This window comes from Haliotis rubra, unplaced genomic scaffold (genome assembly GCF_003918875.1).
Source record: "Haliotis rubra isolate DU_JTF1 unplaced genomic scaffold, ASM391887v1 Scf430, whole genome shotgun sequence".
NCBI lineage: Eukaryota > Metazoa > Mollusca > Gastropoda > Lepetellida > Haliotidae > Haliotis > Haliotis rubra.
Genome location: NW_025767114.1, coordinates 306,082 through 322,989, shown reverse-complemented (window position 1 = coordinate 322,989; position 16,908 = coordinate 306,082). Strand labels below are relative to the sequence as shown.

The 16,908-nt window shown below is 38.3% G+C and overlaps 1 protein-coding gene and 1 long non-coding RNA gene across 2 annotated transcripts in view; one reads left to right on the top strand and one right to left on the bottom strand.

Annotated features, from left to right (window-relative positions):
• The window catches only part of LOC124289032 (mRNA-decapping enzyme 1B-like), a 154,148-nt gene that overhangs the window by 94,552 nt on the left and 42,688 nt on the right, over positions 1 to 16,908 (top strand). The window contains exon 3 of the mRNA XM_046725628.1: positions 11,776 to 11,903. Coding sequence (XP_046581584.1) covers positions 11,776 to 11,903 — 128 coding nt within the window. The remainder of the gene's footprint in view (positions 1 to 11,775; positions 11,904 to 16,908) is intronic.
• LOC124289034 overlaps positions 7,828 to 16,908 on the bottom strand; it is a 29,919-nt gene continuing 20,838 nt past the window's right edge. The window contains exon 3 of the long non-coding RNA XR_006901571.1: positions 7,828 to 8,994. This is a non-coding gene — a long non-coding RNA (uncharacterized LOC124289034). The remainder of the gene's footprint in view (positions 8,995 to 16,908) is intronic.

Genomic DNA, 16,908 nt, shown 5'->3' with positions numbered 1-16,908 from the left:
TAATTGATTTGTAAGTTATCCAGGGAAAAATAACTTAACCAAAACCTTTTTGATTTAACTATGTTTTTGCCAGTTCATACGGAACAAGTTGGCTCAGTTATGATTTATCTTACATCAATAAGATTTGCAAGTGGCTGAAATAGACGCGTCGCCCCGTCAAACATGGAATGGTATACCCTAATGTTATATGTGATAAATTTCATTCCATCTTGAAAATGAAAAGAAATCATCATACATTTGATAAGAAGTTACGGTTCCACCATGACATCTCAGTGTTACTATTATGTTAAAATTCCAGGGCCCCGATTCACAAAGTTCTTGTGAGCCTAAAATGTCGTAACTTTTCTCATAGCATTTGTACTTCCTGTGTTACTGTATAGGAGGTGCAAATGCTACGAGAAAAATTATGAGATCTTAGGCTTACGAGAGCTTTGTGAAACAGGGCCCAGGGGCGTAGCTACCATTATAAAAAAAGCCCAGACTTACACATGATTGTTGCTAAAAAGGTTGGGCAAGTCCTCAATACTGTCAAAATAATAAGCTTTACAACCTATTGGGCTTACACGAAATAACTGGCTTGCTACACACCTGAATCTATTTGTTGGATAGTATTTGGTCAATGTCCAATGCTGCGACTGCTGTGGTGTAACAAGGATCATTTGAATATGTTCGTTGTCCACAATACACACTTCACAATATCCCAGCTTGGTGACAGGGACTTGTAAATAATCGAGTCTGAACCAGACAATCCAGTGAGCACAGATCTACATTGGGATATGATGATGTGTATCATCCAGGCCATCAACCACCTGGTTCCATTAGTTGACTATGTTGATCTTTAACTATTATATAGTCCCTCCTATTCACCATCCCAAGATGTTTAGTCTCAAGAATCAAACCTTTGAAGTTGGCTCAACAATAGACATCAGTGAGTCTCTTTGTAGTACAAATATATACTGGAACCTTTTTCAGCCGTCGATTAATGATTTGTTGCTTCAGGAAGGGTTATTTACTTTACATATGCTTGATATGGACCGAGGTTCCAACTATTACTTCCTGCTCAATGAGTACACACATTCCACTGTGAGGTGTTCGGCAAATCAGGACCTTCAGGTATTGTGCCTCATTAAGATAAGATAGACAACGATATAGGCCATCGTGCCAGCCAAGTCCTGGTGAATCATAGTGCCAGTATTTCTGATAAATGTATTGCAGTTTCATGCAATGCTGGCACCACCCATGCCTCCATCTGGACCTGATAGCTGTTGGAAGATGTATTACGTCTCATTATGATAGCATGCCATTGGTATTCATTTTTGTTAACTTTCCGTTAAAATGTCTGTCATTGATTTCTGTGTACTGACTGTAGGAAGAAGACCCTCAGGTGCAGTGGAAGAATCTGGATTTAAACATGATGCTTCACAAGTCAAAATTTAGATTATTTTTAAATATACGAACAGTTTCAGCGGATATGAGACTTTGAGAAGTGATAAGGGCCCTGTGCATGCAGATGGTCCCTCTTAAAGAGAATTATTTTAGGGATTTTCTGATTCTAGAAGGATAAAACTAACATTGTGACTTGCTAATGTTGGAAGATGTATTGTTTAGTAGGCTTCTGCTCCTGCAATGAGTTAGAGATACTAAAATTCTTCAACAAGAGCTTGTTCTCTCTAATTTAATAAAACAACAATTCTATATGTACAGTCTGTTTTATATATATTGCCACATGGAGTTCAAACAATTTTTTAGGTTTCAGAAATTGTTTTCAAAACATGCCAACCCATTTGTAAAAAATAAAAAAACAAGATTTTAGTTTGAAACAGGAATCCAGGTTTATGTACAGAACATATATGCATCAGAGATGTGGGACTACATTTTATACACAGATTATAAAATATTGTTGACAAGCAATTATTCCAATGAACACTGTTTAGCAAAGTAAGCTGACTCAGGTTAGAAGTAATTACATCCTGCCCAATCTGGAGTGATGGATTACACACTTTAACAATGGTAGGTTTGCCAGTTGGCCTGATATACATTGTCATGATTTATGTAAAGTTAGTAACCCGTACGTACTTAACTCGGTGAACAGAACTGGTGATAGGCAGCTTGACTAGAAGCCAGGAACATGCAATCATCTGGTTATGGGGAAATGATGCGAGGAGCCTTGACAGTAATACTGTAAAGAGCTTTAGAGTAGCCTGTAAATGTCTTCTCAAGACAACATGCCTTATTTTCCTGAATGAAGTGTTGTGAAATTATGAGACAATTACCTTTGTGTTCATTAACTATTCCAATAATTGTCAAGGTGAATGTTTGGTGTGGCAATTGCTTAATTTGTTGTATCAAGCGTAATTCCAAATAGAATGTCCAAATCAATTCTTTCTTGTTCTCCCAATAAATAAGCAAAATAATATTAGAGGAGCAAATTAACATAGTTAGATATGACACAATATTTTTAAAAGGAGCACAGAAATGTTAATAGTTAATAAATGTTAACTTGAAAGCCTAAACTTAGATTCATGCCTATCTTATGGCAAGAACATAGTGAAGTCTCTGAGAGATTAACAAATTATTCTTTTGAATGTTATGTACAATGTCTGTCTTTGACAGTAATTCTCTTCATTCAGTCTTGGCTCAGACTTTGAGAAGGAAAGTAGTTGAACATTCTGGCACTTGTTCTTGTGCATATGAAAAGAAACAAATTCTTCAACCCTGGCCAAAGAAAAGTTTAGTTCTATTCTGTGTTTTCTAACCACACTCTCAAGCACAGAGACATTTTAATTTATTGCCAGTAGATCAACGTTCTGAAGTTATTTCGGCAATGGAGCATGGCGAATCTGATGATTAGTGGAGACAAAGTTCATAGAAATAATTCAACTTTGTTTATTCAAAAAACACCCATTTTACAGTGGGAGTAGTCTGTCTCACAGTCCAGGAACCTCATTATTTTTACATCCGGAGGGCCCTTTCTGCAATGCTAACCCCCTTATAAGGAATTGTTTGTTTTTATCAAACTTATATACTCTGAGACTAAGCGTTAGTGTCAGGGGTGGAAATAACCCATTGCCCGACGTCCGAGTCCAGTGGGGTTTTTTTCTCGGGCAAGCAAATTTGTATATCACACTGTACTGGTGTCCAGTTGACTTTCCAATGTAAATTATGTTATTTATTTAAAAAATCGGCAAGAAAACGGTCGGTATACTGGAAAAAATATCAGGGCAAGTGACTTTACATGTGCCACTATACCCTGAGTGTACAGTGGAAGGAATATCATGTACACCATAGGTCAATATGGCAGAGGATATACAATCAGTTTAGCAAGGCCTCTCAGGATTGAAGTGACCAGTTGCAAACATTAAAGGCCAAGTGCCCACAAACTGTTCAGAACATGATCTAGCAACTGTTGAAGTATGCATACAAGGAGCAGCCATGACATTTACAACATGGGCAGGAAGTTTATGGCCAGTGGTGGCGTATGAAGACGGATGACCATTAGTGGAGGGCAGGAAGTATCCAGGTGTTTTCATATGCTGGTGTTGTGCAGGAAACATGCATCCAGAGACGGGCAGTGTTGATTGATGGGACCCGGACAGCTACAACAACATGGCCGACCTCTGCTTCCTGTGGAGGAGTGCTGCTCCTCAAGGCATTCCTTCATCAAGGAAGTGCAGGTCAAGTCATCTCCAGGCTGTGTTCTTTGTTGGAAGTTCATGCCTTTGTAATGACCTCTTTAAAACAAATTGCTGTTGGCCAGTTTCCTTTGTAAAAATGTGGCTTTAAACACAGTTGTCGATGTTCACTTGTCATGACTGAGTGACTATTGGCAGAGATTTTCTGTTGTGCGTTAATTGAAATATTTTGAAAACTCTTTGAAATGTGAAGATTGAGATCACATATGATATATGAAGTGTTACTGTTGTGTGGCATTAAGTAAAACAAAACACTTACTTTTTTACCCGAATTGTGAGGATTACGAATGCAACATGTAGAACAGGACATTCTGACACTTTTCAAAAAACATGCCATCACTACTTTTAAGTGATCCATTCAATTAATTTTCACAAATAATTTGCTTTTTATTTGCCATCTGAATCTGTTGCAGCAGATGATTAAGACTGACTATTCTCAGACCTTCTGGTTAGGGAAGAAGGATTTGGTGCGATTATCATTGAAGGAGAAGATCTCATGATTTAGGAGTGCTTTAAAGGACTTTACATAGTTCGGAATTAAATGAAATCAGAAGATTTCTTATGCCTGTCATTTGCATGTATAGCTTCATTTAGCCAGCATGTCACAAGATGCTCTGTAAATCCATAGTACATGTATAATTTACAAGCCAAATTGCAATATATTTCAATTCTTACTATATGGCTAGAATATATTTATACCTATGGTATATGCTGGAAATAGTTTATGCTCAGTATTCTCGAATCCTTGGTAAACAAGTACAGTTTGAGGAAGGTGAGCTGCAGACCCCATGGTTCTGTATTTTCTTTATCAAACCCACCTTGGGTGATACATGATTCTTATGCCATGGTGTTATGAGATATATTGGCGACTCGGTGCTACTTTCCTGGCACATATATAATGGTGTACTTCTGTATAACCCAGAGTGAGTATATGATTGATCAGAACCATCTGGAATATGTTCGGTGTCAGTTGCACCAGTGATTAACCATCCATTGCTGTATAATACCAGAGATATTGGAAAATATTGCTTGTGTTTCGTCTAGTTAATTGCCTTAAATTCAACATTTCAAAGTCGCTGTAGGAACTAGACGTGTGATCACTACATCTGATTTTGGACCTTCCAAAATGGACCAAGTTTACATCAGTGTTCAAACAGGCTTGAAAGAGCCTTGAATTTGAAGGTGCCATCAAATGATCATTTTGACTGAGTGTCATCTAAAGCCTTGAAAATCACCCACAATAGCTTCAAGGCCTTGATAATTTTACTATCAAGACTTTGAGTAGATAAAAATGTATCGGCGTAAATCATTGATGGGATCTATTTTACTTAAAATTAAATGTTGATGGTTATTTTTAGTGTATGGTTAAAAGTTACTGCCCTTCTGTAAAAGTTGATCTTGTGGTTAATGGAAAATTACTGATGTGGTCACATGAAGGTGGCAGCAATGTTAATGTTAGTGTCAGTCTGCCAAAGTTTAATAAGAAATTATTGATTGTCTTAACATTTTATTGTTATCAATAAAACCATGAAAATGTATATGACAAGGTATATTTTGGAACGCTTTACTTATATACAAAACATTTCAATGATACTTCATCAGGTGAACTGAGAGTATGGCCCTTTGTTTGAATCACAGATAAATCCCTTCTTCTTTCTGTTAGCATTAGCACTGCCTGTATCAGAAGGTTCTGCTTTTCCCTGCTTTGTTTCTACTAGTTCTACACCATGTTGATCCCAGTTTATTGCTGTGCAGCCAAGGAGCAGGGCTTAGTCAGATGCTGATGTTCTTTGAAACAGACTATTTTACATGAGCATATAGGTTTGCTTTGTCAGTCTTCACCATCTGTAGATCTACATATTTCTGTACTGCTGGGTTGTCTAACTGCTGGTATACGCATACTTACACAGAAGTAACGAGTGAAAAAAGGTCGAGAATATGCCGAGTAAACTGCAACCAGTCCTACAGATGGATGATTAGGAAGCCATTATGAGTCCTGTGAACCACGTCTTGTTAATTGATAGCAGTGAAACACACCAAATATTTTGCAGATGTGTTCTGACAATTGTCACAATTCTTTCCACAACATATCTGTATCTGTACCTTTATCTGTCAAATCAATTGAGAAGTCATAATTTGTGTGTCTTTGTAATTAAACGTGATGTTGTTAAATCAGAGCATCTACCCAACTTTACCTGACCACTGCTAGAACACAATTACAATGGTCTTGTTGTTCTGAGGTTCCCTTTGAACAAATAAATACAATATTTTGCAAATGTGTTCTGACAGTTCAGTAAATCTTGACAATTGTCACAATTCTTTCCACAACATATATAAAATGACAATGTTTGGGGCAATTGTTTGGTGTGATGGTCTGGGAATATATAAATATCTGCAATTTTGTGTTCAAGTCTTTATCTTTATTGGTCAAATCAATTGATAAGTCATACTCTACGTATCTTTGTAAGTTTTTAACAGTGATCTTGTGGAATCGGAGTATCTGCCCAACTCCTCTTTACCTGACCACCTCGAGATAAAAAATGATAATGGTCTTGTTCTGAGGTACACTTTGAATGACGTAAATATGAGGTCGGAGCTTGTCACTTACATGGTTAATATCATTGGAGAACTTCAAGATCGTTGTTGTAAATGTTTATCCAACTTGTGAACTAAAACATCTGAGATCTGTGCCATTACTTCATGGTCATATCATCTGTGACAGCTTAATTCCGATGGAGATGAAACGATGGATCTACAGAGATGTTAGTTTGTGTAATTCAAAAAAAGAATCAGGTGTAATTTACACGTATGCAAGTGTAAATTGAATTAGTTTAGGAATCTGCCCATGGCAAAGCTCCCAAGACACATTCAATACATAATTACTCTTAAATGTTTGTGGCATATTTGAAAACAGATCCCAATCGTCTGGCCATAACATCATCGGAGCAGCATGTACACACCAGCACCTGCACTGGTATCTCTGATGTTCTTCAAGCTTGGCTGCAGTTTGTCAGTCAATTGACTGGAAATTGGACATGCAGTAGATTAAATGAGATCTGACCAAGATTTTGTCAAGAGCTACTGGCCCTTATTGTGTGAAGGGAAAGGTAATTCTTTTTAAAGCAACAACCTGTTCTTCATCAAACAGCTTTGTCTTTCTGTATAGCGACCGCTACGAACATTGGCACCAGTGGTGTTGGATGGGTTCGCCACTGGCGCCAACGGTGGTGGATGTGTTGGACACCTGCTTCCAGCTCGGCAGGGGTAGGGTTACAGCACACTAACCTAATATGCTTGTATGGGAAGGGTTAGACTGAAATAATGATGACATGTCAGATGTGTTTCAGAAAAAACTTTCCCATCAGAAACAGATACCTCCATCCTTAGTCAAGGCCTCTTATCTCAATTTTCACCAAATTGGCAGATACAGACTTCTTTGTCACTGAATTTAGAGTATTTGAGATTGTAATCAGTAATAATGAGCGAGTGAGTGAATATCGTTTTATGCCATTTTTAGCAATATTCCAGCAATATCATGGTGGAGGACACCAGAAATGGCCTCACACATGGTACCTATGTGGGAAATCGAACAGCGTGACAAGCGGATGCAGTTACGATTAGGCTACCCCACCGCCCCTAATCAGCAATAAAGAAATCAACCACCTGTCTGAAGCCTATTTTTAGTACAAATCTCTTAATCTGGTCAGTTTAGCTACTATTAGTATTAACAGACCATATTATTACATCAGACAGAGTCAATTCGGTCTCATGAGTTTTGAGGGACTGTGGTAGCCATGTGGTTAAAGCAATCGCTTGTCATGGCAAAGGCCATCATACAGCTGCTTAAAGCTATCAGTGTGCAGCAGAATTTACTTTTAGACATACATGCTCTTTCCAGAATGATTTCAGAAAACTCAAGTTTTTTCTCTTTTCTTTTTGTAGTTCAAGTAGGTGCAGCAATGCTTGTCTCAAGAATGTATTGCAACTTTGAACTTTGATGTTTCAACACATTAATTTAGTTTCTTTGTTGATGTTGGCATCTGAGTCTTATAAACAGCAACCCCCCCCAAAAACCCCCAAAAAACAACCAGTGTGAAGTACTTAATCAAGTTCAGATGGTTGATGCACCAACAAAAAGAAGACACTTACTTTATGTGTTTATCAATAACATATTTCAATATTTTAATATCTCTAATTTGCATATTCTTTGCATGTTCTCAACTGTGTATTCCACACCCACACCATATGAACATATGATATTCATGATAACAGCATCTGCATGTAACCACACATCTCCCATGCAACAAGAGGGTCCTACAATGGTCAAAGTCAAGCATTATCAGCACCTGTATACGAATATCCAGACATAAAAACTACCATCACTGTTTCAAACTGACCCAAGAGATTGGATAGGAAGAGGATGTTTTTTTGAACACTGCAATGCCAGGTGGTACGTTTCTGACTGCTCTGTGCTGCTCTGTGCTCCGATTTGACGTAGTGAGACCTGACCTGACATTTTGCACAAGGTAACGTTGTGATGCACGCATGTCCCATGTGGGATGCTGCAACCGATGTATAATCCAGCCAAGACTGTGGTGGTGAGGGTTGCCAATTCCTGTACTACAGGACACCATATCAGCCTGCTGGTGGTACCACGGTTCTGGGTTAGAGCTGGATGTAGGGAGAAGTGTGGTATCACTTGCTGGTGGTGTAGGGCTGATATACACAGGGAATGGGAAAACTGAATAGGAAGGTGGTGTTGGTTAATACAATTCTTAACTTCTGATAGGGATAATCTGAATAAGAAAACTGAATAGGAAGGACCTGTTGGTCAGGGGCTATGGTTAGCTTGCTTGCTCGCTCGCACTCACTCACTCACTCACTCACTCACTCACTCACTCACTCACTCACTCACTCCTTTGCTGATGTTTGACTGTAGTTTGATGATCACTTGCCGGTATAAGGAGGTGAAGAGAGCACCGAACACTTGATCTTCTCTCCAACAAGTTGCAGAGCCTCTCCACATTACAGGCTAATAACTAGCAGTGGCCACATATGATATTTATCTGTACACACCACCTTATTCCATCTCTGTCAGCATCCATAATCCTGTATTACGTGTGTGAGCAAGCGGGTACACGTGCCTGGCAGATCAGTTAGTCACGCAGGCCAGTGGGCTACACAGCGCACACCTGTCTGTTGTTAAGGCTCTGTCTCCCAGAACATTGCACTCTCTGTTCTCCACTGTCTGGGGTATTCATTCCATGTAGAGTCAGAGCCTCAGATATAGAAGGGGGTGTTTCTGTAAAAGGAAAAGGATGTCATGATTATAGTGAGATTTGATTGTTGTGTTACAGCATTTGGTATTTATTCCATCTAGAGTCAGAACCTCAGATATAGAAGGGGGTGTTTCTGTAAAAGGATGTCATGATTATAGTGAGATTTGATTGTTGTGTTGGCTTTTATTCCAGTGGAATGTTCTTTGAAAAATGATCATCATATTATCTGCAGTATAGCTACACCAAAATGAAAACATAATGCTCAAATCCTGAGATAAATAGCAAAATTGTCACATGAGAACCTTAATATGTAATGGCCGATGAAAATATTTTCCATCAGTCTAGTTTGTTGAAGGGACCAGAGTACCCCAGAACCCCTTATATTTGTGGTAAATAATCCCTTGTCAACCCCATAGGCTCAGGCTCAATTCTCTTCAATACAGGTACAATGTAGAGCCCAGTGTAGCGAATCTGCCGATTTGTCAGAGGGTCAGACGCTAGGTCTGACCCTCTGACAAATCCGCAGATTCGCTAACGGTCCGATAGAAGTCTACAACCTGCCGGCCCCAGTGTCTGACTGCATATTTCACAATGACTTTGACTTAATTTGTTATATGTGACATGTGACACTTGTTTGCTGTTCATAAATGCTGTTTCAATGCCAGTTATAAGAAATGTTCAATCTGAAATGTGTGTATAATTTTATTCCATGGGTCCTGTGAATTTTCAATGGGTGAGACAGACATCTGAAACCTACAGGACCCAATGTCCTGTTGCTTTGAAACACCATTCGTGAACACTGAGAGCCCATGGTGTCCTGGCTGTAACATTGCTTAAAATTACGTACAACCACGGTTTTACATCGACTTCCAAAAACTAGGGAGTCCCAGGGACCACTAATTATTATTAGTGGTGTGACGATTCATCAATACACATCGATGCATCGATCCATGGGCTGCCGATAGAGTGAATCGATACAAAGTTTTTCATTGTCATATATCCCGATACGATACATCAAATGGGCCACGATACATCGATGTTTGACTTTGAATATTGCCGAATCGCGATATCTGTCAAGAGCAAAGACTTACTGCTGTTTGATGATTATAAAAAATATGCTTACTTATTTTCCCTTCATAAGTAAATGTTTTCTCAGAAATTCTTGCATCAGGAACTGTGTCAGACTTATTGCTCATATGTTATTAACATTCACAAAGTCTGCGTATAAACTTAATGATCTTGTTTCCGAATGAACATTGAACAACGTTGGTGGAATTTGACGAAATACTTTAAAATTGGTTTTATTTTGATCTAAAGGTGTTTTATAGTTGGTGTTAGAATTAAAAGTTTTAGTATCATGATACGTATCGAATCGCCACCTTTATATCAGGATTCGTATCGTATCGCAGCTTCAGTGCACAATACTTTGGCAATATATCGTCATGACTAAAATTTTAGTATCGTGATATATATCGTATCGTAGGTTGTATGCCAATACCAGCACTAATTATTAGTACCCATGTAAAACCCTGTTACAACCCTACTCACTCACTCACTCACTACCCGAACAATACAATGTACAGGGATTAACACGGCTACTTGTCAGTCTGAGACAAGTGAAAATCTTATGGGACAAGTTGATGTAACCTAAAATCTGTGTTACATGAATTACTAGTCTGAAATTAACAGTTGACAAGTATGATTTGACTAGTGGGGTCTGTATATTCCTTATTGACTACAAGAAACTTTGAAAAGGTAGTTCTGGTGAAACATTGGATGCCAGTGTGATAAATGGCTGCCTGCAAGTCTAACACTATATCAGTTCCTGGCTTCACCTAGTTGGCACAAGGTTTGCCTGCTTGAAATAAAACTCTTAAGTCAAACTTTCTTTAAGAACGTTTGTGGCCGACCCAGTAAAATGTGAATGATCTGTGTAATAAATACCAGGCTTTTATGTGATGTACAAACATGTGTCCAGTATGCACGAATGTAGAGAATGGATGCAGAAAAACATACTGTGTGCTAACAGATGCAGAATACTGTTCATTGTACCCACAGTGCATTAAGAGCAGCTGTCTGTAAATATTTCATTCATCAGTCATGACCAGTGTCCACTGATCATTGCCTCATTCCAGGCTGTAAAGTAATTATCTGAACATACAGACTCATTACTTTGCAGACATCCATATTGCCTACAACAATCCTACAAAATATTTTTGGGATCCTTGGGACCCCCACTTTTGAAAGTCAGGGTATAACCCTGACTGGCATTGTGTGTAGTTGTATATCAGTGATTTGGGTGATGTTGTCAATTCAGAGTTTCCAAACTGGGCCTCTTGGATAAGATATCCTGTCTGTTTAATATATTCTTTCCTTGATAAATATATTTACAGTTGGTTCATGGAATCCTGTCTCAGCCCATATAGGCTATCCTTCAGCAATACTTGTAGGACATCTGCCTAGTTTATTGAAGAATTTCAGTAAGACACATCAAGATAGCCGTCTTCCTGTGAAATATTGCCACGGCTTGCATCATTGATTTGTTAACCTTCGGCTCAAATACAAGTGTACATTTAGAATAAATCAACATTCTTCAGCAGAGAATCTATTTCATCAATATGTCTTACTTCAAGGCTAATTCCCAACCGAACATGTTCTTTTCCTTCTCTCACCATGCCAAGGTGCCTCCGCTGACAGACAGAACTAATTACCGGTTGTTGGCGTACATTGCTGCCAAGTGTTCCAGATTGCTTGACAAGTCTCTGGGTGTGACTACTTTTTATTCCTCTTTCATTATGTGACAGGTCTGCCACCCCGCTTCAAGGATTCATGATCCTGAATCGACTGGGTCTCAACAACCTCATCGAGCCAATCACCAAGGACTTGGAGTTCCAGGTCCAGGACCCCTTCCTGCTCTACAGAAATGCCAAAAGTAAGTTTTTGTTTTACTCAAGACACAATGTCAGACTACAGGTAATTATTTTCATAAAAATTCAATGAGTTTTAGATTACGTTCCACTTTACCCAATGTCATGGGTCATTATTCTTGGTTTCAGTCATGGGTTTGTCTGGTCCAGACTGGACAAATTACAGACCGCTGTGATACGGCTAAATACTGCCCATTGTGTCATATGGCAACATTCACTCATTAGCCCACTTATCAAAAGGGGATGTAGAAGTTTGTGAATATAATATGTGTATATTCTGCGATCATATGAGATATCTATTGACCTCTTTAAGCCATTAATCGACCAGGCAGTGAATCACGTCAAAATGAGACATAATTTTAGGAACCTACCTGACTTTTGATTCATATATCAAATCTATCACATTTCACAATGTCTGAAAACACTTATTAAATTTCAATTTATCATATATTATCAGCAGAATTAAAATTATAAACTATTTTTCGCAATATTATTGAAAACAACGATTCTCGACACATGCTTGACGGCGGTCCACAATAACATTGTCAAAAAGCAAAATAGCGATGTTTGAGGAAATTATTAAATAAATTGAATAAACTAATGAATAAAATCAACAACAGCATTCATAAAAGTTGTCAAGCACTTACATATAAAATTACTATTTCCATCTTTTTGTGCGATCATGTAATGCAAGTCAAGTCACTGACAAGTGACATCTCGCTCTCGCCGCCTCAATCTTCAACATTTCGGACCACGATGTTTAATCTTGAAAATACATACATGAAGCATTTTTGTCACAGGTCATAACCTAGCGCGATCGTCCAATAAGTTCCATAATTTACGTATTGGTAGCGATTTCTTGCTTAATATGTTCAGAATAGCATTATTTTACCCAAAACTTTTGTCCAAATCTAAAAGATTTAAGTTCTACGAGGGCGGGTATCCATTGCCGTAATATGATTGGCTGCCTTAGGTCCGCGTGTCTGATTTTGACCAATCACAACCCTTATAGCAGACTGTGGCGAAAAGCGTCATTAGAAACCAATCTTTATCCAATAAAATCGCTTCTTACAACTGTGAAAATACTCTTGGCAAGGGTACAGTGATATTGTTGATGTTCAAAGCTTTTCGAGCGATGCCCGCCATCAAAAGCGATTTGCCGCATGTTATTCATAACTGAAGCTTGCGGAGGTATTTTCAGTTGTTATGTCATTTTACCGGCGGAAAGCCGCAGATATCGGAAATAGGCTGCTACCATACATATTGTTTAAGAAATCTTTTTATAATAATTTTCTGATTACGTAAAAATGAAAATATAAAGAGACGGGCAACTTATGACATGTCACAAATGGAAAAAAAATGCCATAGTTTTGCTCCTTTAAGTGGTTTATCTGGGCGTTACAAATGTAAGCTTGCATTTTCATTCAAATATAAATTTATTTAAGTTGTAGTTGTATTATTTGAATAATATTATAAAAATAAACTTCATATTTATCAACAGTAGGTTTAGATCTTTTAAATGGTGTATGGGATGTAGTAGCAATAACGTTTTACAAGCTTATAATTTCCTTCACAAACATAGGCTTCATCTATGACCTCAGAGTCTCTGGGAACTCGGTGTCATGGCAGTAAATGCCTCTGGTTGACTGGTGTTGAAAGAGTTAATCATTGGGGTTATAAACATAACTTTATTGCAGAATGCATACAATCGGACCAGTTTCATGAAGTTTGGGTCTGGAAATACAATAAACAGTTTAAACCCTGACGTTATTTCTGGCAGCCATATTGGAATTTAGAGTGTGACGAAAATTTCATGATATGATACACATCGCGATAGTTTGGAACGATACGATTCAATTTGATGCATATCACAATATACTATCTTTGGTTATTTTCTTTACAAAAAGGATATTTTGATAGCAAGCAACAGTGTAAATTTTGACATAACCGTCAATTTCTTGTGAAATTAACAATTTTAAGGTCAGCCAAACATATCACGATATGGGAAAAAGTATCGATATATTTATCGTGAGATAAAGTATCACAATTATCGATACTACAATATATCGTGACAGCTCTATTCTGGTTTAGACCATTCCTAGACATAAGACAAGTATTGACCTGTCTGTTGTCTTGTCCGACTCATAGGCACAACCTGTGATGTCATGTCTATCTGTTAGGTGAATGTTTTACTCGTAATGTGACTTCATGTGACACATGATCATGTGCCGCACTGGTGAGGTAGAAAATACACTACAGAAGCTGAAGAACATCCAACTCTTTCCTGTGACATTGGGCGGTGGGGTAGCCTAGTGGGTAAAGTGTTGGCTCGTCACGCCGAAGACCCGGGTTCGAATCCCCACATGGGTACAATGTGTGAAGCCCATTTCTGGTGTGCCCCGCCGTGATGTTGCTGGAATATTGCTAAAAGCGGCGTAAAACCAAACTCAAGTCATTAGTTAATGGAGGCCATTCAGAAAATGATCCAGAAACGTGTCAGTTATTATGTACAAGTGTCACACCTTTGTTAATGGCACACCACTTAGATCAGTGTTACTGGAATGAAAAGCCGTAAAATGAAAGTGAGGTGTTGTACCTGTTTTGTTCTGGTTGTAATTGACTTCAGATTGTTCTTACTCCATCTTCACATGTTGTGAATTAAATAACTGTTGTAGATGTTTACAGTATAACACCCACTGATGATTTCATGTGAATGTTCCTATCATCCTCCAAGAACATGTATGACAAGCCAAGTACTTAACCTTTACATTATCCCATAGACAGAACATTCACCATCAATTTTCACTTCAATCATCACACAAATGTTGTATGTAAAACACACCTTTACAATATCCAGTAGACTGAGGGTTATATAACTATGTTCAACTCCCCACCCCAACCCAACCCACCCCCACCCCACACACACACACCCTCCACAAACACACCACACACGATTCTGTATCAATGTCCCCATCAATCTTCACAAACATGTTGTATGAAAATCCTGGTGAAACAATATCCCACAGATGGGGATTCTGTATAAGACTTCATGAACAAGTTGTAATTACACAAAGCCTGGGTAAGCTTTAGTGTTCCTTTACTGACTCGTCATAATGTTCATCAAATAACTTCTTCTGTCTGTACTGCCAAGGTGGTCTTGCAAGCACTTCAGTTTCAAGATGAGCAGCAAGTCCTCTTGGCTCAATTTCTTAATGGGAAAAGCTGCTGTTATCATAAGATAGCATCTTTTGCAGTCTTATGTTAAATTTGCAGGCTCACAGATGCCTATCATTTAAACATAAATGACACTCAAACAGTGTAGAGTAATGACAGTAGGGGACTGATACAAGCTGTGGCATGAGGACCATCAAGGAGAACACATCTCCATTTTATCCCGGCAAAACGAAAGATCTTCAGTGTAAAACACTTCCTTCACACCACCCAAAGATGCAGACATCTCAGAACAAATTCCTCATACATAGTAGGTAGATATATTTGTAATCCATCATCTGACAATTGTATGTTTTCTTTCTATGTTTAGAAGGCAACAACTTTGACTTAGGTCGAGTATAACTACATTTCCAGAATATGACATCCAATTTTCAAGGATTTCCTTGATTATTTAACGTAGGATAATAGTTTTCTTAATATGAGTCACTGGATAGTCTGACCCAGTCTCTTACTCTCAGGTCACAGCTGGAATAGCGCTCTATCAAATGTTAGTTAACAATATAGTTAAAAGGTTGGGGATATCAATGATATCGTCTTCACACATTATTTGGCGTTGCACACAAAAACACAATTTGTAGTGATGAGACTTGTTCGTAAGCAGGTGTGTGTATCATGTGACCTCAATAAAGAAGAAATAAAGTTACACTTGAGAAAATTAAAAAAAGCAAAACAATATCCTGCAAAGGTTGATAGGTTGTGCCTTACAGCTCTTGTTCCGCTCAGTGGCAAGGCTAGAACTGATCTGCAACGGGTAAAGGTTACGTCATAGTAAGAGATGCCACAAAATTAACCTTGTGACATAGAACTATATCTTCCTCACCATAATTAGCATACCAATGTAATGTTATCAAAAAATGTACAGATTGAGCTGTCCTTAAGCATCCTGTTCCTCCAAGCTCTGGTTTGATGTAGAAATAGTTATGTTACAGAATTAACCAGATGATAAACATAGCTGTAATGGCCCCACCAAGATAATGTATGTGAGCAATTTCAGGAAATTTTTAATTGTCAAGACTACCTGAGCAGGTACTCCCACAGCTCAAGAGCCAACATCAAAGAACACTTGGTTCTCAATTGACTAGATTTTGTTACATCTCTCCAAGCTTTCTTGATTACTTTTGCCATCATCTAGCTTGATCAGATCAGCATTAAGTCACATGTGGGCGCTGAGAGATGGAATCTGATGATCATGCACCAGGGTGAACGTCTTGGAGAAACCTAGCCCTTTAGTTGAACCTAGCCATTTGGTAGATGGAACTGGGTATGTCTTCAGTGTTGAAACCTTATTACAGGTGTGTGCTCCGGCTATTGCTGTAATTAGCAGCACGGTTGGCTGAATCTAGGGGTCATGTGGGTCTGTGGGATCCTACTTCGATAAACATGAAAACATTCGGTAGCACAAATTGTAGAATTATAGAAAAATGTTGGGGGTGTTTTGTAGATAAAATGATGGTTGCACACTGAACAAGTCTGAATAGCACTGGAGATAATGTATTTTCCCTTTGAGAGAGTTACCTCCCCCTAGGGACACTATAATATCAGTTTCTGCGGAGATGGTCATCTAAGGCTATAAATATGTATAATGTGAAATTATAGGCGTAAACATTCCCTCTGGATTATGGTTGACTTATTCCTGTGGATTCCACAGACACATACAGAATGGAAACGAAAATTTTAACTAAGTCATAGCTATCCCTCATGGTATGCTTAAAAGAGTTATGCAGTTATCTCCCTTAGCTGTGACGTCACAACGTAGTTGTTGAAAACCTCTCATAATTT